The sequence below is a fragment of the Psittacula echo genome, assembly GCF_963264785.1.
Source record: "Psittacula echo genome assembly, chromosome: 14".
NCBI classification, from domain to species: domain Eukaryota; kingdom Metazoa; phylum Chordata; class Aves; order Psittaciformes; family Psittacidae; genus Psittacula; species Psittacula echo.
Genome location: NC_137750.1, coordinates 2,775,343 through 2,803,148, shown reverse-complemented (window position 1 = coordinate 2,803,148; position 27,806 = coordinate 2,775,343). Strand labels below are relative to the sequence as shown.

Here is a 27,806-nt window from a genome sequence, read left to right as displayed (position 1 = left end):
ACAGTAACAGCCGTGCTCTGTGACCGAAGAGGTGCAGAGCCCAGGCCAGGCCTTTCAATACAAGTCCCAGTAAGGCATTGAAAACTCCAGGCTCTCAGAGGGCCTGGCCTCCCTCCCTGAGGTACCACTCTGAATTTAACAGGGGATGATTTCTGCCCCCCATCAGGTCTCTGCAATCACAGCCTGAACAGATTTTGCACAACCTCCTTGATTGAGATCAACCCCAAAGTGACAAGAATATTCCTCTTGCTTTCTAAAGAACAGCCTGCCAGAGCCAACGGATTGATTGGGCCATAAATCAGCTTCTTTCCCAAGTGTAAAATCTCCAGTTGCTCATCCCCTGTCTTCCATCCTAATTAAATAGCGATGTGAAGCCATCAGCAGTATTGTCAGTGGCCCTGGTGCTGGACAGACACTTCTGAATGTACAGCAGTAGAAGAAAATGAAGCCGATGATGAAGAATCCAGCCCAGCAGCTGCACCAAGAGTGGCAATGCAGGCTGGAAACATCCATGGAAAATCGAGGCACGCTGTGACTGCAGGGCAAGCCCAGCTAAGGGCCTGCAGTGCCCCGTGCCCTGTAAGAACAGGCCATGGAAGGGCCCCTGCATGTGCTAAACATGATGTGGCTTTCTCTACCATTTCAGAAGGGAGTAAACTACTCCTGGTTACCTTTCACATTCTATTTCCATAATATGGTCAAATTAAAATACTGAACTACTCCTAAACACTGATCCCTGCCCTTGACACTCACCTCTCCCTTCTAATAAAGCATGTTCAATGTGGAAGTGTTTAGATGTCATGAGAAAAGCGGCCCTGTGAGGCAGTGAGCTGTCGGCAGGGGGGAAGCTTAGGGACCCCACGTCGTCTAAGAAGCAGTTACAGATGGTGGATTACCTCAGGAAACAAACCGTGTGGTCCATGTGGTTCTGGTTACCCACTGGCCCTTGTGGAAGCAGCAGGAGTGCAATGGCAGCCCCTGCAAAGCAGGAGCTGGGAAAGGATGTTGTGCCTCCCTAAGAGGACCTGCACAAGCCAGTCCCAGGGAGCTGTGCTAACAGAGGTGGGACAGGAGCATGGAAGGGAGGATGTTCTAAAGCAGTTTGAGCTCCTGGGGGCTGATTCAGGAGTCTTTCCACTCTAGAATACCAGCTTCCTCATAAGAAGAAGACATCGTACATAAAGGTGAGTCTATACACAGGCAGGTATCTAAGTCAAGCTAAATACGAACATTTGGTACAGTAAATATTTATATACTCCTAATAGTGCTGATTTCTTCCCTTTCCCATCTCTCTGAAGTGGTCCTGTCCTCCCAGGGGAGAGGCAAAGAAATAGCCCCCACATGACAGGACGTATAAAAATACAATCAAGAGAGACTGTCTCTTCCTGTATGGGTTTTTGATCTAATAAGACTACATACAAGCTAGAGGAAAAGCATGTTACTCAGCAGCACAGCAAGTAATGCCCTGGCTATAAGTCAAGAAACATCTGAACTTTGTTCATAGGGAAAAAATAGTAATCTTCAATAACTGCAGAGAAAGTGCTCCAAGACTTTCCCCAGCCCTAGGATTTTGCTTCATAAAGCACCGGGGTCAGTGTTACTCATTACATTTCACTGCTAAAGCTTTTCTTTGTAGACCAGCAGGGTATCAGTCACCCTTGGCAGGGCACCTGCAGTATCTGAGTACAAACTCTTTCTCCTTTGATTCCAGTACCACACCATGACACAGGATGTCTCCTGAAAGCAAAGTTTTGTCACGATGCAGTAATCTGAGAAGTCTTACTCAGACTTTCTTTATAGACAAGGCATCGTGTTAGCAACAGGTGACAGCTCTGGCTTTACTGCACAAAACTCCCTTTCATCATTCCCCTGTAATATCCTACCGTTAGCTTGGCACTGAGACAAACAGAGAGATTTTTAGTGCAGTTTCAAAATGTGGCAGAAATAGAAAGCCAGTGATTTACTCTTTCACTTAACTGACAGCTTCCCAGCTGAGACACCTGCGGCAGCTCCTGCAGCCAAGTAACCCTGCAGAGTGACTCGTAAAGGGATGGCTGCTGATCTCTGCGATGAAGAGTTCAGAGGTAAGCAGATATTAAGGAAAGGCAATATTTACCTGTTAGCCCCACCAAATACTGTGCATTACTGATTTCCATAAAAATCAGATCTGAGATGCAGTGAAATACTGACTTCATTCATTATTTAGGTCTCTCTCCTCACTTTTCCACAGAGTTAATAGCAAATTCTGACTCTTTCCTTGGAAACATCTGTGCAAGCTCATTTAGAAAGGCAAGAATTTAACAAGGCAAAGACTGTTGGTTTAAGGTAAGATTTTCACACACTCTTAAAGCCCAAATCCCATGCTGATTGGGGTACACTGGTTACCAGTCTTGATCCCCCAAGGCTTTTGCAGTACATATACGTATAGCAAATGTCCTGCTGGAAAGGGAGGGAGAACACTAACAAGGCTGTATGGTGCATGGGATCCTTTAGGATGACTGGGAGTACTAGATAAACATTTGCAGAATATCCATTCTCCAGAAGTAGCAAGTGAACAAGAGGAACCATCCTAATTACAGTTCAGACTTCTTCCAATTGGCTTTGGTTTAATCTCCTCTGTTGAACCTGACCAACAGTTCTTAGTGGTTCCTCAGTACCCTTCTGGTGTTCAGGAACCATTCTGGACCAGTTCCCATCTTCCACGCACCAGACTTTTCCACAAGCGTGCCTTAGGGCACTGTAACCATGTGGTCCATCTCCTGATGAAAGCCACATGCCCCAGTTACCCCAACAAATCTTCCTCACTGACATTAGCCTTCAAGGACACAGTAATGAAAAATTCATTGCAGCAACAAACAGCAATATTGTTTTTCAGCATACCCACAGGCCAGTAATAAATGCAGAACAGTTACTAATACAGGTAACTTCTTGTGGAGAATACATAAAAATACTTGAGGTTCTGTCTATCGCTCTGTCTGTGGCCAAAACAAGTCAAACAAATCCCCTCTGCTGCTGGAAGAAGGTGGCAGCATATCCAGTTTGTGTAAGTTGAGAATTTCCCCCCATTTTAAGCGAGGTCAGGCACTGTATGCAGCATTAGGAATGAATTTCTACCATGGGCAAGAAAGTTTACCTCAGTATTGCACTATTCTACAGAAATGGCTGGCCAAAGCCCTACAATACCTTTACACCATATTTATGTATTTGGGATATATCTATCAAAGGGTGCAGAGTTCACACCCAAAATACTCATCAGCATTTGCGTCAACTCTGTATCAATGCTACCATGGTTACATTATTATTCCAACTTAACCTTCCTCATAGCTTATCATAATGCTGAGTACCAAAACGAGCCTGAGATCCAGTGAACACATCCAGCCAAACAGGCTACTCTATCTCATGGCCTATTCCCCAACTGATATTAGAGTCAACTGGGTAACCACAATAACAGTCTGGGTAAAAAGATGAAGCCAAATAGCAAAACTCCTCAGCAACAAGGCCTCTCAGGGGCCTACATAATCTTGCCTGGATTTCCGTACACTTAGAAAATGTAACAATTGACGGTTTCTTTCCAAATCTCATCTCTTCAGCTGAGACGGTCGCTTTTGGAGCAAGAACTGTTCCACAGCTCAGCAGCAGTCCCTGTACCTGGTAGCACTGGTACACACAGCTCCAAAACCTGTCCAGGCTCTGCAAGGACCACATGGAACAGAAAGAAACGATCTCTGTGTTCCACTGAGCTTAGGATGAACTGCAGCAGCTTCTTCATGGCATGCCACCGCTCGACAGAAGCTGCATTTCTCTGCATCCTTATTCCAGACAGGGCCTCTGTTGCTGACAGACAGAAGGTCAAATAGCCCATATCTCTTCTGAATTTTTAATCTCTATTTCATGCTGTTATTGCAGCTGCTGGAGACAGTGTAGCATAAATCCCTCCGGAGTAATTCCTAGATACTCTCTTGTAGGCTGGCCTACTTTTTCACTCTGTTCAGTTACAAATTGGTTATTGCAGCCCAGATGTGTGACAGCACTGCAAAAGCCTGCCTCCACCCAGACAAATACATTCTCCACTGCAGCATGTAAAAAGCCCCAAAACCCACATTGATTCTTCTCCAGCTTCTAAGAATAGACAAGATGATCAAGATGTAATTTTTAGCTCTCTGAGCCCAGCTGAGTAAGATGGTTTAATTTTAAATAGCTCCATTGCCTCTGATAGAGGACAGTGCCACAGTCCCCACCATGCAGCACCTCGCTGTGGTAGCATCCCACAGCGGGAGGCAGGTCTCAGTGCTGCAAGGAAAACCAAATTCCACGTAGTTTTGAAGGATTTTGGACAGTGCAAGGGCTGGGTGTGAAATGCAAGAAGGAGGAAGTGGGGAAGGTGTCCTTGAGCTTTCACAACCAGGAAAAGAACTGGGCAATTCCATGAACTGCATGGGTCATTTTGGTGGCAGTTCTTGAGGCTACTAAAATAATGTATTTGAACCCCAAAATATCGTGGGCACCATAGCGGCAAAATGATTCCTGTAAGATTTCACCTGTGGAGGAATTTATGTAAGTGGGAAAACTGCTCACAGTATGTGCAGCTCTTTTGTTCTGAACAACTGCTTCCAAAAATCCACTGCTCTCAGCTTGGTCAGAGAGGCTGAAGGTGGAAAAGAAACAGTCAAATCCTTTTTGCTTGCTTGTGCAATGAAGGGTTTTGCTGGTGGTGTTTAGCTGGAACATCTCTTTGTGGTTCAATTTCTCTCTGGAGTTTCATAACCCGGACTCTTGGCTTTATCAACCAGCTTTTACAGGTCTACACAGAACTTTCTTCTGATGGAAAAAGCCTTCACCAGATAAACCTATTTAAACCAATGCTTTTTATCCAAAAAAAGATTCCCATATTTCAATTTTACAGCCTTCCCACTGAAAATATTCCAAGAAGAACAATCTATGTCCAAAAATCTCCCATAAATGCAGCACAAATTTCCCGAAGCAACAAGAAAAAAAGATATGAAGCAGAGCAGGAAATAAAGAAGTAAGAACAAAGAAAGAGGCAGGGTGAACTGGAGGGCACAGATACCCTTCTTGTCACACAAGCGTCAAGAAATGTGCCAAATACTACGTGCACTGCTGCTTTTGTAGATGCTGTCATTATGGATATTCTGGTATTCCCCAAAGGCCACAGATCAGAGTGAAGTTCACCACCCTCCAACAGAGCAGTTGTGTTTCTTTCATGGGAGTACAGCACAGTGAGTCCTGTCATAACATTTCTTTTGCTTTTGTTGTTAAGAATGCTGTATTGAAGACACACCACAAATTAAAGGGGACAGCAAACAAAAGGCAAAAAGGACTAAACCACAGTCATGCTTTACCTGAGGGATTAAATCCATAGGGATGTGACTTCCTCGATAGAAAGAGATCAACTTTCAGCCTTCAGTCATTTCACAGCCTCTACCCAAAGACTGAGCCACAGCCTAAATTGGTTTATCCATGGAGAGACAAGGATGGGAGGAATATTTTGCCATGGCAACTGACAATTCCAGAAAAAACACCCCCAAAACTGTGCTCAGCCACAAAATCAGCAGATAAAAAGCTTGAAGACAATGCCTCAGGAAGAAAGAATAGGGATAAGGCAGAAAATGTCTGTTAAACAGAGGTTCTGACAAAGAGGTTGGTGACAGACTTTAAAATGGTAAAGCTTTTGAATGCCTCACAAAACCCTACCTGGGCCACACAGCAGAAATAAATACTCAAAGAAGAGTCACAGATAAGTGCATGAGGTGACTTTCCTACAGACGCCTGGAAGGACACTACAGTTGGAACTTCATCTCAGAGTCACAGCAAGGACGCTGAACCAGGCAGTGACCTTCCACCACTTTAAACCACCCAATACAGCCCTAAGAAATGGTAAGTTTCGACTCAGACAAGTCCCTGTGGAAAGTGAATAATGTTTTGCCCTTCATTGACTCAAGCTTCTATTACAGGAGGCCAGGAGTTCACCTGCAAGAGCAGGTGCTTAAATTTAAACCAGCTAACTGGCAGCATTTGTCCAAACTCACTGACATACACAAGTTCAACTCAGCTTCCTAACCCCTGAAAGACAGCACCATCTGAATAGGCATCACTGCACTGGGATACTCCATTCTGAGGGCTCTAGAAACTCAAGGAACATCTCTATCAGGATACTCCCAGGCTTGGGCAGTCTGCTGCTGGCCTCTGACAGTGGGAATGCACTTGGGGTGCTGTGGCAAGAAATGGGTGGGAAAACCTTTCTCCCAGCCTGGGAGCTCTTGGATTCCAACACTTTCTTGGCCCAGCTTAGGATGAGAAGATCAAAACCTTGGATTTTTCTGAAAAGAAAATCCAATCCACATTTTCAGAAGGGCATCGTGACACAAAGCAGTATTTTTTGACTGTGTTTCACTTCTTTTGTATTATTTTATGCATGTTTTCTACAACAACTGAGCAAAAACAAGTGAGGGAAAAGGTTCTTTCCCCTTTAAAAATGTCAGGTGTGATGGGCCCCCAAATCAAAAATTCAAACTGGTTTTGAAAAAGGAAATAATACTTCTCAATCTCTTTTTTGGCTGGTTTGGAGGAGTCGGCATTCGCTTTGTTGGAAGATGCCTATCTCACCCCAAGTGCAAAACTGCCCATTCTCTGCAGAGCAGCTCTTCAGGGCAGCATCTCCTAATCAGCTCGAGCAGCCCGAGAGGAAGGTTATTTTTATGCAGGTGTTTTGTACCAAGGACACTTATTTTTGCATGCATGCACAAACGTAAAAACTAGAATTCAGAATATTGCCAGGCAATTTCCATGTAAATTAGTCCCAAACAGGAGCACGCTGAGCTCTTCATTGCTCTGGGTAATTGTTCACTGGGGGATTCTCAGCAGTTGTAGTTAATGTTGCTTTCTGATGCTTGGAAAAAATGAATTGCTGAGAGTGTTGCCCTTAGAGGCTCCAATAAACTTCTCATCAGTGCAGACATTGTGTTGCCTGTGTATAATCCTGTCTCGTCCTACCAAGGAACATGGGCTTGTTTGTCTCTGTAACTGCATGGCTGTGCTTTTCTTTCCTGTGCTGTGAGGGATTTGGGCAACAACCACTTAAGGAACAACCCAAAGTGCTGCCCAACTCCTGCCAGGGTTTAAGAAGTCTTCCTACTGATTTTAGCAGGAACCGGGATCAATTCTTAGGCTGGGCCTCCCAAAAGGCCATCCCTGGAGATGCCAAGCATCCTCATTTCCCAGGGGATGTAGCAGAATCTGAGAAGGTGAATCTGGCAGATTTAGGAGCACCAAATATAAACCAGACTTTTAGATTAGACCAGGGAAACCAGGTAAGCTTCTGCTTCCCCTAGCATAACCAAGGGGGAGGCTTGAGCCAGAACGTTCCCCAGTTGGAGTACTGAGGGACACACATGTCCCATGTTTCAACTGTAGCAGGAATGAAGATGCAGCAGCTTTCCCAGCTTCTTCAGGGGAGACATGAAATGAGCTGCCCATAATCCCAGTGTGGGTGCCACAATGACAGCAAGACGCAAGAGCCCACGAGCAGCTCGGTAAAGGAAGCAATCTGCAAACATGCACTGTGTTGATTGCTGTGTAACATAAACACCCCCAGAGCCTAAAGCTCAGGGAGAGAATTCTTCACATGCAAAGCAGACACTGAGCATCTGCAGGGCTGAAAACACAATGGGAGCCAAGAATGACTGCGAGAGTGTGGGTGGTGGGGAAAACTGAAGGCTGATAAGAAACAGGGAAAATAAACCCTTTAATTTGTTGTGCTTAATATGGTTTCTCTTTACTGCAAAACCTACCTTTTTTCCAAACTACCTGTTTTGCCTCTGCTAAGATAGGAGTGTTGCTGCGAATGCTACTACAAAAGGCAGGAGGAAAGATGTATTTTTCATTAACAGTTAGGCAACACCTGGGTTTAATGTTATGTATAGTACCAAGAAAACCCTCCTGACAAATGAGGTCAAGCATTCTGCCCAAGAACACTGGCAATACATGTACAAGATGAAAGATACAAGCCATTCTAGTTACAGACTCTCCAAAGTCTTCCCACTTGATCTGACATCCACAACTCACACTTTGCTTCACCTTCACTGCTGGCATGCCTGCTGAAAGGGATGTTCTCAGTGAAAAAGAGAACTTTGTTTAAGATGGGATATAGGAATAACAAGAAAAGAACTGCAAGTTTGCATTCAATAAAATATTCAATGCTTTCCTGAGCTTTGTTTTTTAACACATAGCAAGATACAGCACAATCAGAGATAACAACTGCAATTCCAGGCTGACAAAGACCTGTGCAAATGGCCCTTCACCTTTCCTCAGTCTCAGGCTTCTTCCACAGCCTAATGAAAACCCCATTTCCCAGCGCAGAAAGCCCCTCTGTTCAGACACAGGTATTAGCTGATATCCTCAAGCAACTAGTGGGAAAAAAACCCCTTTCTTCAGAAGCCAGTGGGGGTCTCCTAATTGCTACTGAAATCTTTTCAGAGCAGCAGCTCAGCCCCAGCTCCATCCCAGAGGCAAACATCATGTATTTGTCATGTCTCAACAATTTTTCTGCTGTTCATACAGTGTAATTAATCTCTTGGCAGGCAAACACAGGACTGAAAAGGAAGCTCGTTTTCTGAAATGCAGCAATCCTGTACCTTGGTAAGAGGCAGATTTACTCTCCAAGTTACAGGTGAGAGCAGCAAATAAACACAAAGCAGCAACTCAATACAGCAACAATTAGTAAGAAACAAAACAGCCTTGTTTAAAACAAAGACCCTGCTATTATTGTATCTTACAGCACGCTCTTCCACTGGGTTTGCATGTATGGCATTTGGTGAACAATTTCAGATGAAAAGGCAATTACTCACATGTAAATACACAGTCTGTCACTTCACAAGCAGCTACTCAAATAGGTCCCCTGCTACCTGGCAGTGAGAGGCTCCATCTGTCATTCAACCTCCTTTTCTGTTATCTCCCCAGGTGATCTAGATTCAGGTTCCCTTCAAATCTGAACATCCAAAACACACCAGGTGAAGAGCTGAAAACCCAGCTCTTACACTTAGATGCTCAGACAGAAGAGCACCTAGACCCAGGTCACTGCTTCTCAGGGCCTGCAATGCAAATCTTGGCCAGGGAGCTGCACATGCAGCCAGCCTAAATCCTTCTGAGCCCTGTGGCTAGTGCTCCCAGCTGGATAGGTGTCCGGGAAGGCCCAGAGCCAGCCATTTGAAATGCTAAACACAGGCACTTTGCTTTGTTCAAGCAGGCTGTATCTGGATCTGGGTTTTCATACACATACTTCAGCTGTGGACTTTCTGTTGGTTACTATCTCCAAAAGGCCATCAAAGGGCTCTGAAGTGCTACCAGATGCTAGCCACAAAGCAAATCCTGCATGCTGGACTAGGGAGACTTGCGTCTTCCTTCGAACAGGAGCAAAAACAAGAGTTGAGGCCATAGCAGGAAACACTGTGAAAGGAATTCAGGATTCATAAATTGGCTTCTGGCAAATTCAGAGCTTTTCTGTTATCTCTCTATAGGCTGCAAGAGACAGAAATTATACTAATAAACAGCACTTGACTGAAGCAGTGCCTCAAATGCAGCACAATACAGACCTTAACCAGATCAGCACACTCTGAATTCACAGAGGCAGCAGGTCCTAGAGCTGAGATGCTCTACAGCTGCTAACTGCAATCCCATGCTCCTTAGTCTCCCTGGACCAGCTTTCTCTGATCTAAGAGAAAACATACCCTTGCAGCTTGAAGTCAGTGGGAGACTTCCCACTGATCTCAGAGTCCTGTAGTAACCAAGTGCTGCTCTTTGCTTTCTGTGTATCACACCATAACAGATTTGAGCTCAAAGGAATAGGCTCTGCATCCACCCAAAATATCACTGACACAGCCTCTCATTACAGACCATTAGAAACCTCCCATGGAATTGTCTTTGCATTTTAATTTGCATAAACAATAGGATTTTTTCCTCCTTCTTACACATTACCAGATTACCAGCTTTTGTTCTTGTTTATATTGAAGGACAATAAAAAGTAAAAGCAGACCATTTAGAAAATGTCAAATGAAATGCCCCAAGCTCCTGGTACCAGGGGATTTTATGGATCAATTTAAATTAATTGCATCCAGTTGATTGCAATTAAATGCTGGAGGCTTGGCATGTTTTTCTTCCCCATTTGACTCAACATACTTAAACAGCTGATTCAGTTCAGTACCTTACCGTGGCTCCTGTCACTTCATCCCACTTCTTGGCATTCCCTTCATCTCTTTAGGTTGGGCTTTGGAAAGCTACAATACAGGGAGTAGGCACTGGGGAGGGGAAGTAAAAGTGAAAGCAGGGGACAGGGGAAATAACACGTGACAAGGATAAATCTCCTCTTCCTCTTCCTCTCCAAATCACATTGTGAATACAAAGACAGTGGCAGCACAACGAACCAGCTCAGTACCTGCCTTTGTGTAAGTCCATCCCCTTGGGTGGAATCAAAAAGATGCATTCCCGTTAAAAATACCTATTTGTGCCATCACAGCAGACGGATCCTGCTGCTGCCTGAGACTTTGACTGCAACTGAGAACTGGAGAGACACATAAAAGATATACTGGGATGAAAATCAGATTAGACAGGCAACTACCATCCGTGCCATTGGGAGCTACCCATAAACTTGACTACATCACCAGGGATTCACACTCACTAAGGCCAGGGAGATGCAAGGAGAGCTCATATGTTTTCCATACGTGTTTCCTCGGGAACAGGGAACAAATCTCATCAATGGTAATAACCCAAACCCACTTGGGCCTCAGTTCTCCGTTTCATCACATTGCAAATTCCAACTTTCTGCCATAGCAGAGCATCCTTAAAGCAAGCGCAGCACTTGTTCACAGCCTTTTCCCAGTCTTTAACTGACATCTAGCGAACAGTTTCTAAACTGCACCTGAAAGACCTGGAGATTGTAGAGAAAACGATCCCCTCTGGAAGCCAGAGGAGCTCTGGGGTGTGTAGTGGACAACAGTGAGCACCGTTTCCTGTCCTCTCCCCACCATAAGAACTCATTTCCCTGTGGGCAGGTGGGGAAGAACCTGGTTCTGCTCAAAGGCTGTACAAATGCTGTGTTGGCCCAATTAAAGTGAGCTGGACATGACTGCAATGGTGCTGCCCACTGCCTATACAGGGGGGGCTGGTGAACATCACAAGCCCTACCAAGAAGTGATCAGCAAGGCTTCCACCAAAGCCCTGCCAGATCGACTCCTTCTGAACAGGGTCACCCTCTGCCCTCTTCCTCTTCCAGAGGCACAAATCTAGAACTCAAACACTGCTATCAGGATTAGCAACTACAACTCCCTCACGCCCAGGCTCTCCTTGTGGATAGGTGTCAGGAGTGGTACAGTTTGCAGCTGCCTCCCAGTTTGCCTTCAACCACTCTCCACAGCACATCCTTGGATGAAAGCAGATGTGAAATCCCTGAGGAATAAAGACCCAATGACCATGTTGCCTGCCTCCAAAAGACTGCCAGAACCTGCCTGCCATGTCCGCATAGTAACAGGGGAACATCTAGTGTCTGCAGAGGCTGCTTGCCATCTTACAGCCTCTATCATCTTATTGCAAAACTGGGAATTTGGTTTATGACATCTATTAAGGTAACCAAGCAACAGCATGGTGGGTATCTATGTCATCAGTTACAACAAAAATAAGGTTTTAAAAACAAAGCAGGGTGATGCTGGTGCCAGCTTGCCACAGCCCAGGTACTGACACCAGCCTGTCATTTTCAGCAAGCAAAAGGAGCCAATAAACCCAGACAACTCTTCCTTATTGAGGAAGTTGATGACCAAATTCTGTGCTCCTGTTTGTAGTCATAGAGGGCTCCTTCCATCTTCTGCAGAGAGGAGAAGGAAATGTCGCTGCACTTTCGGTATGAACAGTGGAAACCATTTTGTGTAACACAATGATGTGCTGCAACACCAGTATGCTTATCACATGTCTTTCCTCAAGACACAAGTATTGTTCTCACACTTCATCACCTTTCATCACTTGCTTTCCCTACTGATTTCAGGATCACTTGCAGTCTCATAACTGCACTGGCAGGCAATCTTTTCTGAACTGTACCTTTAACCGTAGGAATTTACATGGGTGGAGGTGATTAAAACCAACGTAAAATGAACGAGAAATAGATGCTTATAGGAAAACTTAACATTCTCCTGCTTGTTAGACTGCACAGACACCGTCAAATTAAGGATACAGATGAAGAAAATATGGTTTGAAAATACGCTATTCCCAACAGTCAAAATACTATCAAGGTACCAAAGGTGCATTGCTTCTGCTTCCAAACAGCTGTTGCGTCTCTGTTCATTATCTGTAGAAGGTCTCTGAGGACCTGTTCACCTACAAAGTTTGACTGATTTAATTAGATACAAATCAGTGTTTTCCACAAGTGTGGTGCCAGCAAGCCTGTATGCAACATCTCCCTTCACAGCCAAGTGAATGCTGAGGCTTGTAAGAGGAATGCTATCCAAATCCTAAATACTCTCATAACAGCTGACAGCTACCTGGTGTTTAATGCAGCTTATACCAGTATATAGAAGGCTTGATAACAGTCACAAATCTAGAAAGGAAGAGTCAATAGGACAAGTACAACAGCAGCATTTACAAAGACCCAGCTACACATCACACCAAAGGCCTCCTCAGCTTGCTTAACATAAGACAGAATAAGTACTTCTCTTACCTGGTAGTAGTAATCATCATAGTGTGGTTCGTAGTGTTGAGGCTCAGAGTTTTCAGGAGACAGGACATCTTTCAGTAACTCTTCACAGCCTAGCAAAGAGAAATGAGAGCAAATGGTCAGGTCTTCCCAGAGACTGTATGGACTTGCAGCCTTGGCATGAGCTGGTGTCTAATGCACATTAGTGTCTGTGAAGCTGCTTCAAATTTTCTCTGGTCTGAGTGACAAAGGGGCAATACCTAAATGTCACAAATTCCCCTTCCAAAAGAGCTCTGTCACAGAGCGTACGTCTCTGGCAAAGCAAATATCTATGCACTGCAAGTGCAGATTTTCAGCCTCTGTGTTCACTTTTGTTAACAACCACATTAACAGCTCGAAAAATCAATGTCTCTGTTTCCCTTAGTCTTTCTCTCATCTGAGAGAACAAATATAGAAACACTGAATTCACCAAATGCCTCATTCCCCATTAATTACCAGTGACTGCACTTGGCATATTGGGCTGCAGAAGGCAGTAATATCAGGCCAGGTTAGTTTAGAACAACCAGCTTACAGCCTTGAGCCTACACTGTGTGAAACCTTCTGAGCATGTGCTATACACTATCCTACTTGGAAGCTGCAATTATCCAGCAGTATTTCTCGTTTCCATTCCATCACTAATGCAATGGATTTGGCTGTGACATTACACACTGACAGTCATGAGGCAGGTGAGCAGAAGAAACAGAGTAATGTAAGCAAGTGTGAACTGCACAGGTTTATGCTGGTAGTTGATCTTCTCTCCTGGTTTTAAAATAAAGGCATAACATCTGTAGGGTGAAGATACCTTGTGCTTATGGAGCAAGTCTCTTACAAAGGAAAGGAAGAGTAAGAAGAACAGAAAAGGTGACCAGATGGAGGAAGCCGAACATGGGGGATGAATATGTTGTCCCTGTCTCCCCACACAGGCATGCATTAGAGAGAGCACATGGTGAATGAAACAACACTTAAGATCTCAGGAGTGCCTGTTCTGCAAAGGTGACTTTCTGACGAGAAGATGTTTGAGTGTGCAGCAACCAGTGTGCCCTGTGGGAGAGGTTTGCTTAGCATGCAAGCTGGTGTAACAGCTCGGATCTCTTCGTCCTGCAGGGAAGATTTGCATGTTGTTATATTCCCATAAAAAAAGGGAAGAAGAGGAGGAAATGTGGAGAGTCCATTTGCCTCTGAGATTATTACTACACATCATTGCTACCTTGCGGACAGCTGAACCTGCTCCAACATCAATGAAATCAATGGAAAGATGGCCGCTGGCTTCAAGAATCTTCGGACAGTGCACTGGTTTTATTCCCGTTAAGAACTGTGTTTAAAGAATAAATTCTCTGTTGCTCTTCTTCTCTGTGAAGGCACAAATCAGAATCTCTTGACTCTGGAGGACTGTGGTGTTGGTCTCTTTTCTTTGGGCCACCCCTAACCACCAGGAGGATGAGTTTTAGCACCCCGCTGGGAAATGCATCAGCTTTCTTACTTGGTGTTTTTCTGCAACAGTGCTAATATATCTGACCTTTCAATCCTCTTATCTAAATGATAACTTGAATTTTCTAATTACTCCAAGAGGTTTACAAAAAGGGCATAATATGAAGAAGGAACATTGGAGTGTCTCAAATACTGTTCCCATCTCTTATTACCAGAAGATATTTTGGCTTGCAGCATGGGAAATGCCAGTGAGATGAATGAGTGTGTAATAGTCCAGACAGAAAACAATGAAAGATCAAGGTTTACTTTGGCAAATCTCAGTATGGAAATGTTATGGTTTGTACAGGGAGCAGCCTAGTCTGGCACACATGGTGCTCTCTGCTACCAGTACCGCTCTTGAGAAGAACTGTGCTTGCCTAGGCCTGCAGAACTGCCACGGTGAATATTTCAAGCTGCACAGCAGTATGTACCCGAGGCTAGAATCTGCCCATAAATAACCTATCGCAAATAAGCAAAGGAATACTTCCCGGCTTCTTTAAGGACCTCCTGCACTAAGATGTCTCATTATTGCTATAACTTCATTTTCCAGGAAACTGTAAAACTGAAAGCCACTTACATGCCTGATTAGATATTTCATTTGATGTCCGCTTGCATCATAAGATACTAATGTGCTCGACGTTCTCTCTGCCTTGCTATGGTTGGGAACATTTTCTCATCTACATTTTTAGGCAGCACTTGGCAAGGAGATCAGGGTGCACCGCAGTGGTAGTGAGGCAGAGGGTAGAGGCAAAGAGCTAATCCAGGAAGAGTTTCAAGTCCTTGTGTATTTAGCGCTGCAGCTGCACAAAAGGATGCCCCTTATGGAGAAGCACTCTGCTAAAAGGCTGATTTATATAATGTGCATTATATAAATCACTGTGCAGGGTGACACAGGTCAGGAGCAACCTTATGGCTGGAGAAAGAACTTAACTATCAGATCACAAAATGTGATCACAAAATGAGAGTGGCCAGAAGCTGCTGAATTTCCTTCTGTCCCTGGTCACAAGTCATCTGCTGCAGAACAAGGATTCTAAGTAACACCAAAACCATCAGGTCACTAGTACTGTCTTTTTGTGAAAATAGCCAGTTAAGATACTTCCTTTCTTGAAAATACCTGCCCAAGACTTGTAAAGAAGCAGGACAGAACCATCTCAAGTCTAAGCAAAGAAGAAAGTGTTTTACAAGTCACTGAAAGGGAAGGTATGAACCTTTAGCTTTTTCAGTCCCCTCAGGATGTCAGACCCGGCTTCTCCTAGGAGATGATTCTACAGCTTTCCCTTCAGTTTCATGTAAGAAAACCACCCTCACTCCCTAACAAACAGTCAATTTGCAGTCATTGTGGCCACAAATAAACACAACTGTAGCAAAGCCATTTCCTGCAAATGCTCCAAGAGGCAGACTTAACCCATAGTGCATCAGGCAATTTTCACAGGCAATTAAGTGATTTTAATACTGTAGGAAATCAAATCTGGTTAGCTAATTGAATGGAGTTGGTTCCTGGCATTTTTCCTAAGAGCAATAGCTTTTCACTTTATCTACCCTTGGATCTTTAATGGTGTATTAAGACGCATTTATGGCTTCGGGCTGTATTTAGTAAAATTTAGTTGAGTCTTAGAAAACTCTGAAGCACTTTTAAGAGTAACCAACTTCAGTTCATTAAACAGCTATAGTGTAATTTACAACAGGAGAGCTCAGCTCTTCACATTTACCTGCCAGTCCTTCTCCTTGGAGCCATCCCAAGTACCACACCTATCAGAAAGCTATTCTTAAAAGAAAAGATAGATGCATCAAATCACCTCCAGTTCTGGCGTGCTGTGAAGTTTGAGATCTACAGCTACGAGCTTAGATCATTAAGACTTTGAGGTTTTGTGTAGTGCTTGACAGAAGTTCTCATGTCTTAAGTGTTGGTGTATATTACAAATACTGGTGTATGGCAAATAAGATTCTTATATGACTGTAACATCCACCTCCTACCCCATACGGGATCTTCAGGGCAAAGCTGGTACAATACTATCCTCAGCTAGGGGACTGCAAATCAGATTTTAAAGTTAGTTAAAATACATGGCCAAAACTCAGCACTGGTTTTGTGAGAAATATGTTTGTTTGGAGCCTCTGAATGAATCCATGACGGCAAATTCAAATTAAATCTCCAGTTTCCATTTCCTGCTTTGGAAAACTTGGGCTTCAAAAGAAACCCCATCAAATTTCATCCTGTATTATTTTCATATCCTTTCACAGTGTGAGCTTCCACAACAGCCAACTTCCCTTTCTGAACATTTCTTTAAAGCTTGGGGCAAATCTGCATTCTTGGAATTTCCATCAAAATTGCTTGGAACTCACAGAGAAATGTATCTACTTTTCAACTTTTATCTGGTCACATAAAGACTGCTTCTAGAAGCTTTCCAGCCAGCTGCAGTGATTAGATGCCTAAAGATCCACAGAGAGAGAATATGAAGGCACAGAACAGTCTGTTACTGTTTTGAAGATTCAAAGGCTGCTATTGCTGCAGGTGGGAGAGTGTGTAACAACTGTTCTTCTTTCACAGCACTAATGAATATGAAGGAGCTCCTACAACTCTCCATTTTCAAATATGGTAACAGAGCATAACTTCAATTGCCTTATAACTTCTACAAGATGAGGAAAAGACTCTCTTGCTCCAGGAGGAGAACAGCTATATAAAGCACCAAGATTCATTATTGCAGAAATGCTCTGTGCTCGTGTGGCTCAGGCTCTCTCATCATGAAACCCATTACCCTCCAATTAGTACACAGTGCTCCGTTTTCATGCTTAAAATAAGCTATAAAGTCATAACATATTTGCCTTTATGTGTAATTCTATATTGACTTTGTTTGTGCTGCATCACCAAGGTCAGTAGGGGGAGCTCACCCTTTACCTGTCAGGGTTTGGTTTGCTTTTAAGTGAGTATCAAAGCAGAGAGATTATCAAAAAGACAACAGAAATCTTAAAATAGAAGGAACAGGTCAGACTTAATTAGATCCTGATAACCATACCAAGAGCCTGGCCTGCAAACACGTCTGACTGTGGAACAGCCTGCACAGCACATTAGAAACAACAGTTCCACTCAAGCCTTTTAAGTATTACAAGTGCCAGAAAGTATTTACTGGATCAGTACAATACATTCAGTACCGCAAAAATAGTCATTGACTCCACTGAGCAAACAGTAATAGATCCCACACTGACCCTGCTGAAATCAATTGGAATTAAGCTTTTAAGTGGTGATGTGGCTGTTCTCAAAGTCTCTGAGCAGTGTCACTTCTTGGGCTATACTGGCACTGACTAGGTAAGAGGGTACAGGTGTTATTTCAAGGCAATTGCTCTCCAGACAGATGCAGTTATTAGAAATAAAGCCATGCAGTGAGCAGATAGAGAGGGCAGCTTCAGCAGGAGTAAAACCTTCATATACTGGCACTCCAATGAAATTGCTGCAAAGCTTTAACTTTGATGGCAGAGCCTGTCCCTGGCTCTGGCAGAGCCTAATTGCGTGGGGAAAGCAGGCTAGACAGCAGGACTCAGCACACATGCTGAGGCAAAGTTCTTTAATCCACAAAGGATCAGCAAAAAGAAGCAAAGCTTTGCATAATTAGAAAGCACCCTGCCTATCCAGTATTCCACCCCCCAGACACAGTGGGAGTGTGTTCCTCCAATACACTTCTCTCCTCTAGCATAGATATCTCTGCTTACTGAAGTCCTCTCCAACCCCTTCCAAAGGTCCCCACTGATAGTGAGACTCCTCAGCACATCCTTCCCCACAGCTCCTGCTACTCAGCAGCTGAAGAAGATTAATTGGCTTTTCCACCTGACAGTCCCAGGAGCTGTTGTGGAGGTACATGACTCATACATCATGAGGTTTATGCGGCTCAGCAGCACTGTGGAGGAGACAAGACTTGATGTCCATTTGTGAAGGAACACAACGCTTTTCATTTGTACCATACAGGACTGAACAATGCCCTGCTCTACGGAGGAGAAAGGCTAAGCTGCAGATTTCACATCCAGGACTTGGGGTTTCTCCTTGCAGTGAGAGCTGCTACCAACCAGTTACAGAGCAGACACTGAACACTCCAATGCTTGTGATTTTTTAAGGTTCAGACATTTAGGTTTTCACTAAGATCCATACTTAGATCTGAAATGCTCAAGTGACATCATGAGAGGTCAATTCTTCACCACTGAGATTTGAATCGACTGTTCTAGAGGCTTCAAACCTCATGCTTTAAAGAAATTCAAGGCACTGAACTACCAAAACCCCCATGATACTATATCACATCTGTACAGCAAAGAATCTCTTCAGCATATTATAAAGGCAAGCATCTATGAGACAAATTAATTTGAAGTCTCATAAATGAGAAATATGGTGAGGCATTAGGATAGTAAAGCATGAGTTTGAACAATTGGCTTCTAGTACTATGAATAACACAGCTTCATATTCCATTACTGGAAAAAAAACACTGGATTTATAGTAGACCTCATTTTGCTCTATTAATCTGATTGCCCCAAGCAACTGCAATAGGCTGAGATGTCAAAGAATCATATTTACAATCTGTTGCTGCCAAGACAAATTGCTTTTGTTTGATAATAAGCCTGTTGCTACCCCTGGGACGTGGCTGCACTGTAAAGTGAGAGGTACCAACACGGTGGAAGCTTTCCATTGTGAAAGGTAGCCATATCCTTCCTGAACTTTAATGCAACCAACTTCATTTTAGCTGGCAGCTAAAAACCAATAAAACTGGCATGCAGAGAGGTAAGCACAGAACCAGCTTTTCTAAAGGGGTGCTCTGAAAGCATGCCTAACAGTGTCTTATCAGAAATAGATACAACTGTTCCTGTGATGACACACGCTTGGCACTGACACTGTGTAAGTGTTGACAATGCTAATGATGTGCTAAGAGAGCTCTAGGTGATGATGCAGAACTGGATGATTTCTCTCTTATCCAATTACATATACGTACTAATAATCATCAAGCATTTGATACCTATATACACATAAGGGCTTTAAGCTATTCATAATCTTGGGGTACAAGGTATTGCAGAGAGTTTGATCCAGTCACACCTTTGCAGGACTGGACTTTAGGATATGACTACATGAATCAGTTCCCACAAGGTGAGAAAGGATGAAGACTCTCAAGGCTCCTTCACTGGGGATATTGGCACAGCACAGAGATGTTCTTCTGGGTCACATCTATCCCTTCCTGATCATATTTTGTGCACTTGTGCAGGCTGTGAATCACAGAGGATTACCAGATGATTTACAGAGCTAGTGTTTTATTTAACCCAGAACCCAGTTTGCTACATGAGTAGGAAGTGTCTAACAGCAACATATAAACTTTCCTTCTGGGCTTTCTATTGCCTTCTCCTCCAACACATCAGTGTCACCTTGGAAGTTGTCTCCATGAACATGGACTGAGAGCAGCTTCTCACTGTCATTTTACATAATTATACACTCAGTCCTTGGCTGCCATAAACTTTAATTAAAATTGCTGTGGTGTTATGTTCCTGCATTATTATGGCTTCATAATCATCTCACATTGTAGATAACTTTCCAGAGGCTTCCCCTGGAATCAGAGTATCATCACTGTGACATTCTCCCTGTTCCTGAAGTAAAGGCTCTGGGCTGTGACGGCACTCCGGCATTTTACTGAGGACATACTACGTGTCTGGAAAAGGACAGGCTGCATTGTTTTGCTCTGGGAAACTAGAAAAATAATCAGCAGAAAAACAGCTAAAGTCCCTCTTCACTGCTTGCTTCATTACGCTTTGGGCTAAGCTGTAAAGCATAATAATGTCCATGTCTTCTGTCAAGGACTGTGTTTCCTTTCAAAGGAGATGATTTGATCCACCTCATCTCTATCTGCAGGGCTTGCAGAGCCAACCTGTAATTAACCTACTTCACTCCAATACAAGCAAGTACTTCAAAAACATGACTCAACTACACCTTGCAGATACCTCAAGAAGAGTATAATAATCTTCAATTTCCTATTAGAGAAACTAAAGCCTAAGGGCTCTGGAACTTCCTTTGGTAAATCAACAGCAGAATCAAGTGAAAACCTGGACCTACCAGACTTTGGCACTAGCTGCTAACCAAAAAGCTTCTCTTTCTTCAGATACATTTAAATCGCATTTGCTCTGAAGAAACAAAATGGTAAACCAAGACTCAACAATGAAACAATGCTTCAAGAACTCCAGTGTTGCTCACCAATGATACATGAGATATACCGAAAGAAAAATACACTGGCTTTGTTCCCAGAATTACCCTACAAATAACCACAGTCAAAGGAGAGGACGTCTTTGATCATCACATTTTCTGCAACCAGAGAAACATGACTGGAACTGAAGTGGATTATTTTGAAGAAATATGCACATACCTTTGATAGCAAAAACTCCGTGACAGAAGTCCTTGAAATTGATTCTTCCCAAATCATTTGGGTCCAAGTACTTTGCCAGTTTTTCCACCTAAAAGAAAAGATCATAAAATATGTGTTGAGCTTGGTGTATTATCTGGTGCTCAGTTGGTCTGTACCTCCTACAGGAGTCCCCAAATGGAAGAATACCTGTAACATTCACTTGAATCAGCCAACAAATCCTTCCGCAAAGAGAAATCACGATTTATCGTTGCATCACCTGATGCTGAATAAGGTGAATGCTCTGACCAAAACTTCTGCAGCTGGGACATGTTAATACTTTTTTTGTGGATCTCAAGAACTTAATAGGGAGGGAATCTGTGACCCAGCCTCTCCTCTTAAAGCACAGAATCTCCTTCCCTAGGAGCCCTTTCTGTGTATGCAGCTCGTAGGAACTTGAAACCATAGTGATCTCCATCCCCCTTATTAGAAGTTACTGGGAAAGGAGAAAGAACAAAAATGTGCACAACTCATAGGAGCCTCATTCCCTGAAGAATCCAGACTACAGAACACTCACTGGGCACTTGGGATCAAACAAACCTTCCTTGCCGCGGCACAGAATACAAGGTTTATATAGGGAAATAGAAATTAACAGCACAAAAAGATTCATGTGATAAGACAGAGAACGGTTCTGTTCAGTACATTATGCAAACAAGCAATGTACTTATTGCTTATAATTTCAGCTTCACAGTTTAGCCTTTCTGATCAACTACTTACCATAAATGAGATTACACTGAATTTAAACACAGGCACCAAACTAGCATTTGCCCTGAAGAAGGTCTGGCAGATTTTTTGGGGGAGTTTTGGGGAAGGGAGAGTAAAGCAGTCTCGACTGGAGCGGCTGTTGTGTGTTGTGCTGTCTAGAATAAAGGGATAGAGAAACAAGCAGCTGAAGAAGAGAGGCGGAACAGTCGAGGGAGGTGAGCACAGTGCGGGTGCGCTCCAGCTGGCTGCTCTCTGTGATACACTGCATGACACTGTGTAAGTCCCCTTGTGTCCCTGTGCCTTTGCCTGCTGCATGTAGCAGGTACCCTCACTGAGGCAGAGGCAGCCTCTTGCTCCTCATAAGCTACAGCACAACTCTGATCTTGATCTGGGCCCTCCAGACACCCCGGAGTATAAACAAGATGACTGCAGGAGGCAGGCACGTAGGATGCTGCACAATCCTGGTGACTACAATATGAGCTCAGATCTGTCAGTCTGAGCAGCAACAAAAGCCCAGCTGGAAAGATATGCCGCAAATGAATCCAGATGACCCAGTTTCTCAATTTTCTGGTGTGGTTTTTTTACACTCTAGCAAACCCCCAGCAGTTTCTTAAAGCCCTGCAGATAATGCACTAATGTCTGCACGTGACACTTCTTCCCACAGATTCTCTCAGTGCTTATAAATTCCCTCTGTGCCAATAAAATGCCATGATCAGCCAAAGGCCTCATTCGGAATGAGCAAATCTGGATGACAAAATGACAGGATTTTTACTCACACGCACAATTCTGTGTTGAAAGAGGGAGGAATAATTTGATCCTTATATTGAATCCTTTCTCCTCTCCTTTTCTTAGGAACAACAAAACCAGCTCGTGTACAGAGGGCAAATCAGGAGCTGTGGGGTGAGTGCAGAGCCCATGACAAGTTAGAAATATGGAAACTTTCTTACTGCAGAAGGCTTCAACAGCTCAAGTCCTGCAAGCCGGGCAGCAAAGCCCAGATGTCAGCTATTGTGCGACTCAGGATGAAATTCTACATCTGGTATCACAAGGGATTACTGTAGCCCCACTAATTTATAGCAGCAGAAGCCATGTTTCTGTTTCACAAAACACAGCCACTCTACCATAGACTGCAGTGTGCATTTAATGCACACAGACTAGCTGAAAATCCTTACTGAAACCAATTAGAGACACGCTTGATACGGAAAAGCTGGGTCAGTGTTATCCCTCCTCACCTTCACTAACAACAGAGATGTTACAGGAAGATGAAGCAGAGGTGGCAGAAATGCCTTTGTTCAAACTGGTTTTGGGTGTATTTAAAGCCATATAATCAAGCTGGCCACTGCGGCTGGAAGCAGCAAGATTTTACAGCTGAAAGACTTCCTTACTAGGAATGCAGTAGTAGCTTAAAAACATGGCAGATGTGTCACCTCGTGTAACTCAGCCTGGCTCCAGAGGCTTTGATGAAGACCTTGGTGTGGCCACTAGCTGAGCATCCATCCCCTCATGGATACAGCAATAAACTGTAATCAGGCACCAGTCTTCTCTGTTACAAGATCAGCCTGTAACTCTTTGACAATCGGCAAGCTCTCATCATTGTCATGTAAGTAAATACTATTTCAGATGCTTGCAGGGTTGTCTTAAAGAACCCCATTTCCTGTAGGTCTTTTGCTAAAAGGCAACAAATTGTGTTTCAAGTGTCAATGCACAGATTCCTGCAGTCAGCTGGGAAGCCTCTACACTATTTAATATTGTGCTCTAACACAGTAGTGTCACTGCGTGTTCCCAGTGAATCTGGCACATTGAGTTTATTTCTCAAAGGTGGTGCAATGATTACATTAAAAAACCCCAAATTAAATAAGATGTTATATGCCTGAGGGTGTGTATTATGGAGGAAGAGAGAATATGTTCACATTGAGGTGTAAGCAATGTCTTAACAGTAAATGAAATTATCACCTGAGCAAAGTGCTTCAGCCTCCAGTTTCCTCTAAATCTAATTTTGCAGGTTTTCAATTAGATTTTAGAATGCAAATAACTGACATCAGTGCAGAAGATGAGGAAGGATTTACAGAACCATCTGATGCAATTAATGACATTAGTGCTCACATCTTCAGCCAGTGCTCCCAGCACAGGTCAGGGGTTACGATGATTTTGATCAACTGCATAGATTTAGGTGGACACTTGCACAGAGTTGTGCATTGATATACACACACGTATTGTAAATAAATCTCTGCATATTGCACAGAGTTTCAAGCCTGTAGTGCACTTGGTTATGCATTTTTACCAGGCAAGAAGCTCTTCCAGACGGAAGACATTACTTAAAATTAAGCTCAATTTCAAGCTGTGGCCAAATAAACTATGTCATCACAGCTACCCCTAAATCTTCTCTCCTGTCTATACTGTCAACCATCCTTCTGCTTCACTTTGTAATGTCCTATCCTCCTCCTTCTCAGAAAGGGTTGACTCCCGGCAATAAATCAGAAGTTGTAACATTTATTTGTTGCCTTGGGGAACGTCAAGGGCTCCTCAGCCTCACTGCCAGACAGTCAGCAACACTGGGTTTGCAGCTCTGGCAGCCTGCTAGCACAGGAGGAAGCAACAGCCTTTCAGCCCCATCAATGTATATAAGAGCTCAATATCATAAGCCATCACGATGAGCTAGAGACAGTATTTTGGGCTGGGGATAAACACTTTTCCCTGCATTGGTGCGCAGAGCGGTCCCCCACCATGTGGGACAGCACAAACAGGGTCTGGATTACACACAAGTTCTTCATTGTAGGACAGAAAAAATTAGCTGCAGGCTCAATAATCTAGGTGGTTCTTTTGGCAGCTGCAAGGATCTCTCCTGAATCCTTCAATAAACGTCCAATCGTCTCAGAGAGAAGACATAAATCATTTTTGCTTTGGGAAACAATCAGAGAAAACCAAACCCTGTCTCTATTGTTTAACTTGCTTGGATGAACGGATGATTATCCTTTCAATGGAAGCATATTTCTCCACTGTAATAACAGGTCACTTCAGCCAAAGTATCTGCCTTCTCTCTGTTGGGCTTCCCAGCTATAAGGCTGCACTGCAAAGAGGTGTTTCAGACACACAGGAGTAGGCTAGGAACACTTTAAAGAGTCTCTACAATGAAAAGAAAGAGACAAAGTTCAGTGTGAAGAAATAATTTTGAAATCAAAACTGACCAACGCAGACATGCATATGAATGAGCAGGAATTAGGAGTACAAAACAGTGGACGACAAAGTGGGGCAGTGTGAAAGGTCCCCTCCTATCTCCTCCATCCACATGACAGCATCAGCTGTGCCCTGTGAAGAATCCTCTGTAGCCACACTGCCTGGGATAGAAACACATCTGAACTGAAGCATCTGCCTCCCTGCGAAGGATGCACACTAGGAGCCTGTGACTAACTCAGGCCCTGCTCAAAACAGAGCAAGGAGCTGGTCAGAGGCACACACCAAGGTGTGCATGGGAGTGAAGTCACTGCAAGCTGCTGCTCTGACTAGAGGGAACATTTACTAGCCTTTGCTCAAGCTAATTCTCTTCCCAATATTCCTGAGCACAACTGCTGTCCCAGGACTCGCAGTACCTCGGAGCATGACCTTATGCTCTACATGACCAGGCATCTGAATGACTGTTAAAAGAGGAGAAGGGAAAGGACTTTTTGTGGCAGAGGGAGTGCAGGAAAAGGAGGGAAGAGGGTGGGTGACTGGCAAACCTTGGAAGAGATTTATTGAAACTGATCTTTTCTTGCAAGTGAGTTCAATCCAGGGGCACCTCTCAGCCAAGTAACCCTCTCAGGATCCTGGTCATCGCTTGTGCTGATGCTGCCAAAAGAATCAGGTATTTTTCAATAGTAAAGATTTTCTGACTGGACCTGAATCCTGCTCCCATTTCCAGGCAAGGAGAAACGCAGATTTCTACTGACCTCACTTAATTTTCTTCAAAAACTGACCAGCACTGAAGAGATCTTGTCAACAAGAAGATCTGTTAGATCTGGATGTAGTTGAGTTCTGAGGGACCCCACACTGGCTCCTCATGCTGCAATCTTACAGCAGGATCCATGTCATAGCCAGAAGATGCCATTTGAAATGAACGACTCATCTCAGCAGTTCATCTTCATACTGCAGGAGTCCGTGAGCACGTCTCACTCTGAAGTGCAAGCAGGGAACATCTAGGATCTGTGAGGATGGCAAGACAAGCACTTGCAGGAAAGGTGCTGGTGTGCTGCAGAAGCAATGTTTGGGCAGGATCTCCTGAAGCAGAAGCATTTGTGAGAAACCTCAAGAAACAGCAAGAGGAGATTAAATACGTTAATGCTGCAGGGTGGAATTAGAGATGTGCCATATCAGAGATGCACAGCCTAATGGGTGCTCAGGAGACCTATTAGTGTGGGATACTAGTGTCTCTGTTGGAATTTGGTAGGATTAGTCCTTCTCTGAAGCTATTTGGTGTTTCCATCCACAGACTGGAAGCAAATATAAAACCATGATGATGACATTTGCAGATGACAGGTTGATAAATAACAACAATGCCAACAGCCTCACAGTCCTCTGAATAGCTTCCCAAGTGAAGCCCATACAGACAGAATATGTTTTAAGCACAGCCAGGCAATGTCACAAACCAGAAAAGAATACAAAAAAGAAGGAAAAGAAGTAGCAGATTTACTGAGACGAGGGCTGTCTTTTAATGAGCTGGGATTTATAGATTCAGGGGAGAGGAATAAGGCTTCTCTGTAACATTCTGGCAACTCTGGGAAGCAGAGCAAGATGAGGGGATTTATTTTACATTGCATTAGAGAAACCAATGCTAACACAGTTGTGGTACCCACTTCCATAAGAGATGCTTAAGACCCAGACAGGTTGCAGAGAACTGACATAACATTCACGTGCTATGGAAACACCTTATGCAGCCAGACTTAGTTTTCTCTGTTTGATTTGGCAAGAGGGACACCATGCGGCAATTTGCATCTTCTTTCAAATATGAACTGAGTCCATGGAGCCCCGATCCAATGGGAGAAAGATATCCACCAGTTACCCAGATGAAGAAAAAACATCCATGACACAGCATTTTGCTGAGTGTGTGAAATTGCATCAGTGAATTGTAAAGCCACAGAAGGGAAGAGGTGGTTTCAGAGGCACTGCAGGTGGCTGAGTGCATTCACAGGAAAAAGGGAAGCTTCTAGTGTTCATGTGTTATTAATGCCCTGCACAAGCACTACCTTGACTCAGGTGGGTGACAGATGGTGAATGCACTGAACTACTGAAGCAGGAATGGCAGAGGACTGCAGATCTGCAGCACACATGAGGTCAGCTCATGTCCCTGCTGTCCTTTAGGAATGCAAGGGCAGCAAGTGTTCCACATCTGCTGGGACACACCTGCCTGTTCCTGGCCGAGAAGCTTTGCAGCACTTCATAGAAGTGACAAACAGGGTACGAGGACAGTTATTGCCTCTTCCAAGCTCATGGGAGTGATGAGGGCAGGAGCTATGGGATTCATATCACAGCCTCTGGGGCAGAATGGTTTAATTGTCTAGACAGAGATCCATACTGCTGGGGAAAGAGATGGTATTCACTGACCATGGGACTGTGTCATGAGGGTCAGAGCTGCAAGTTTACCTGTGGCATGCTGCTACCAGCAAATGACTTCATCTGTTTTGGCTTCTCCTTTTTTAAAATGGCTATGGCAATACTTAAACCGCATCCGAAGGGCACTGTAACGTTGAAGATACCACAGAAAACAATGAAGTCTGCACCAAGCTGTTCCATGCTGTAGGCTATTGGTTTTTTACCTTGTCTCACGTGCCCTCCATAGTCTGCCTTCTAATTTTTCAGCACAATGGAGAGGTGTCTGTCACCTCTTCATACATCTGCTTGACTCTACATGGAACACCAGACACACAAATGATTTGGTCTGATAAAATACACAGGTATTACTAAACTCTATTGTAATGAAACTTGCCCCACTGGGCAGACCCTTACCATCATCTTGTTTGCTTATTCTGTCAAATAGCATTTTATTATCTTCTGACAGTAAAAGACTGAGCCATACAGTACTGCACAGAGAAAACAGAACACATTAGGGACAGATTTCTTTCAAGCACTCTAATATGTGAAATAAGCTATTAAGAGAACATAATGCTCCATGATCCTCAATGAACGCAAATGTAACAAGCAGTGCCAGGAAAATTGATGCTACGATTTCTGTTCTCCATTGAGAAATCACTTGCAGTCTTTAATACACATGATGACACAAGCCTAGTTTGGGATAACAACAAATACAATTCTTGCCATATTACATACCCAGGTGTTGAAGTTAACAACCTTACAGTTAGGATTTCTAACCACAGCTGAGACCCAGAAGTTACTACACCTAAGGAACTCCTTCTCTTACAGCATACAGCTCCCTGGTTAACCTCTCTATTATAGAACAAAACATTTTATGACCACAGAGAATCACCAAAAAATTTGGAAATTAACAATGTGAACAGCTC

General features: G+C 43.7%; 1 protein-coding gene across 1 annotated transcript in view; it reads right to left on the bottom strand.

Moving 5' to 3' along the window:
- Positions 1–27,806, bottom strand: part of RAB11FIP4 (RAB11 family interacting protein 4) — a gene marked incomplete at both ends in the record, with an annotated part of 108,605 nt that overhangs the window by 51,110 nt on the left and 29,689 nt on the right. Inside the window, 2 exons of the mRNA XM_080629515.1 lie at positions 12,716–12,804; positions 20,575–20,662. Of these exons, the coding sequence (XP_080485641.1) occupies positions 12,716–12,804; positions 20,575–20,662 (177 nt within the window). The remainder of the gene's footprint in view (positions 1–12,715; positions 12,805–20,574; positions 20,663–27,806) is intronic.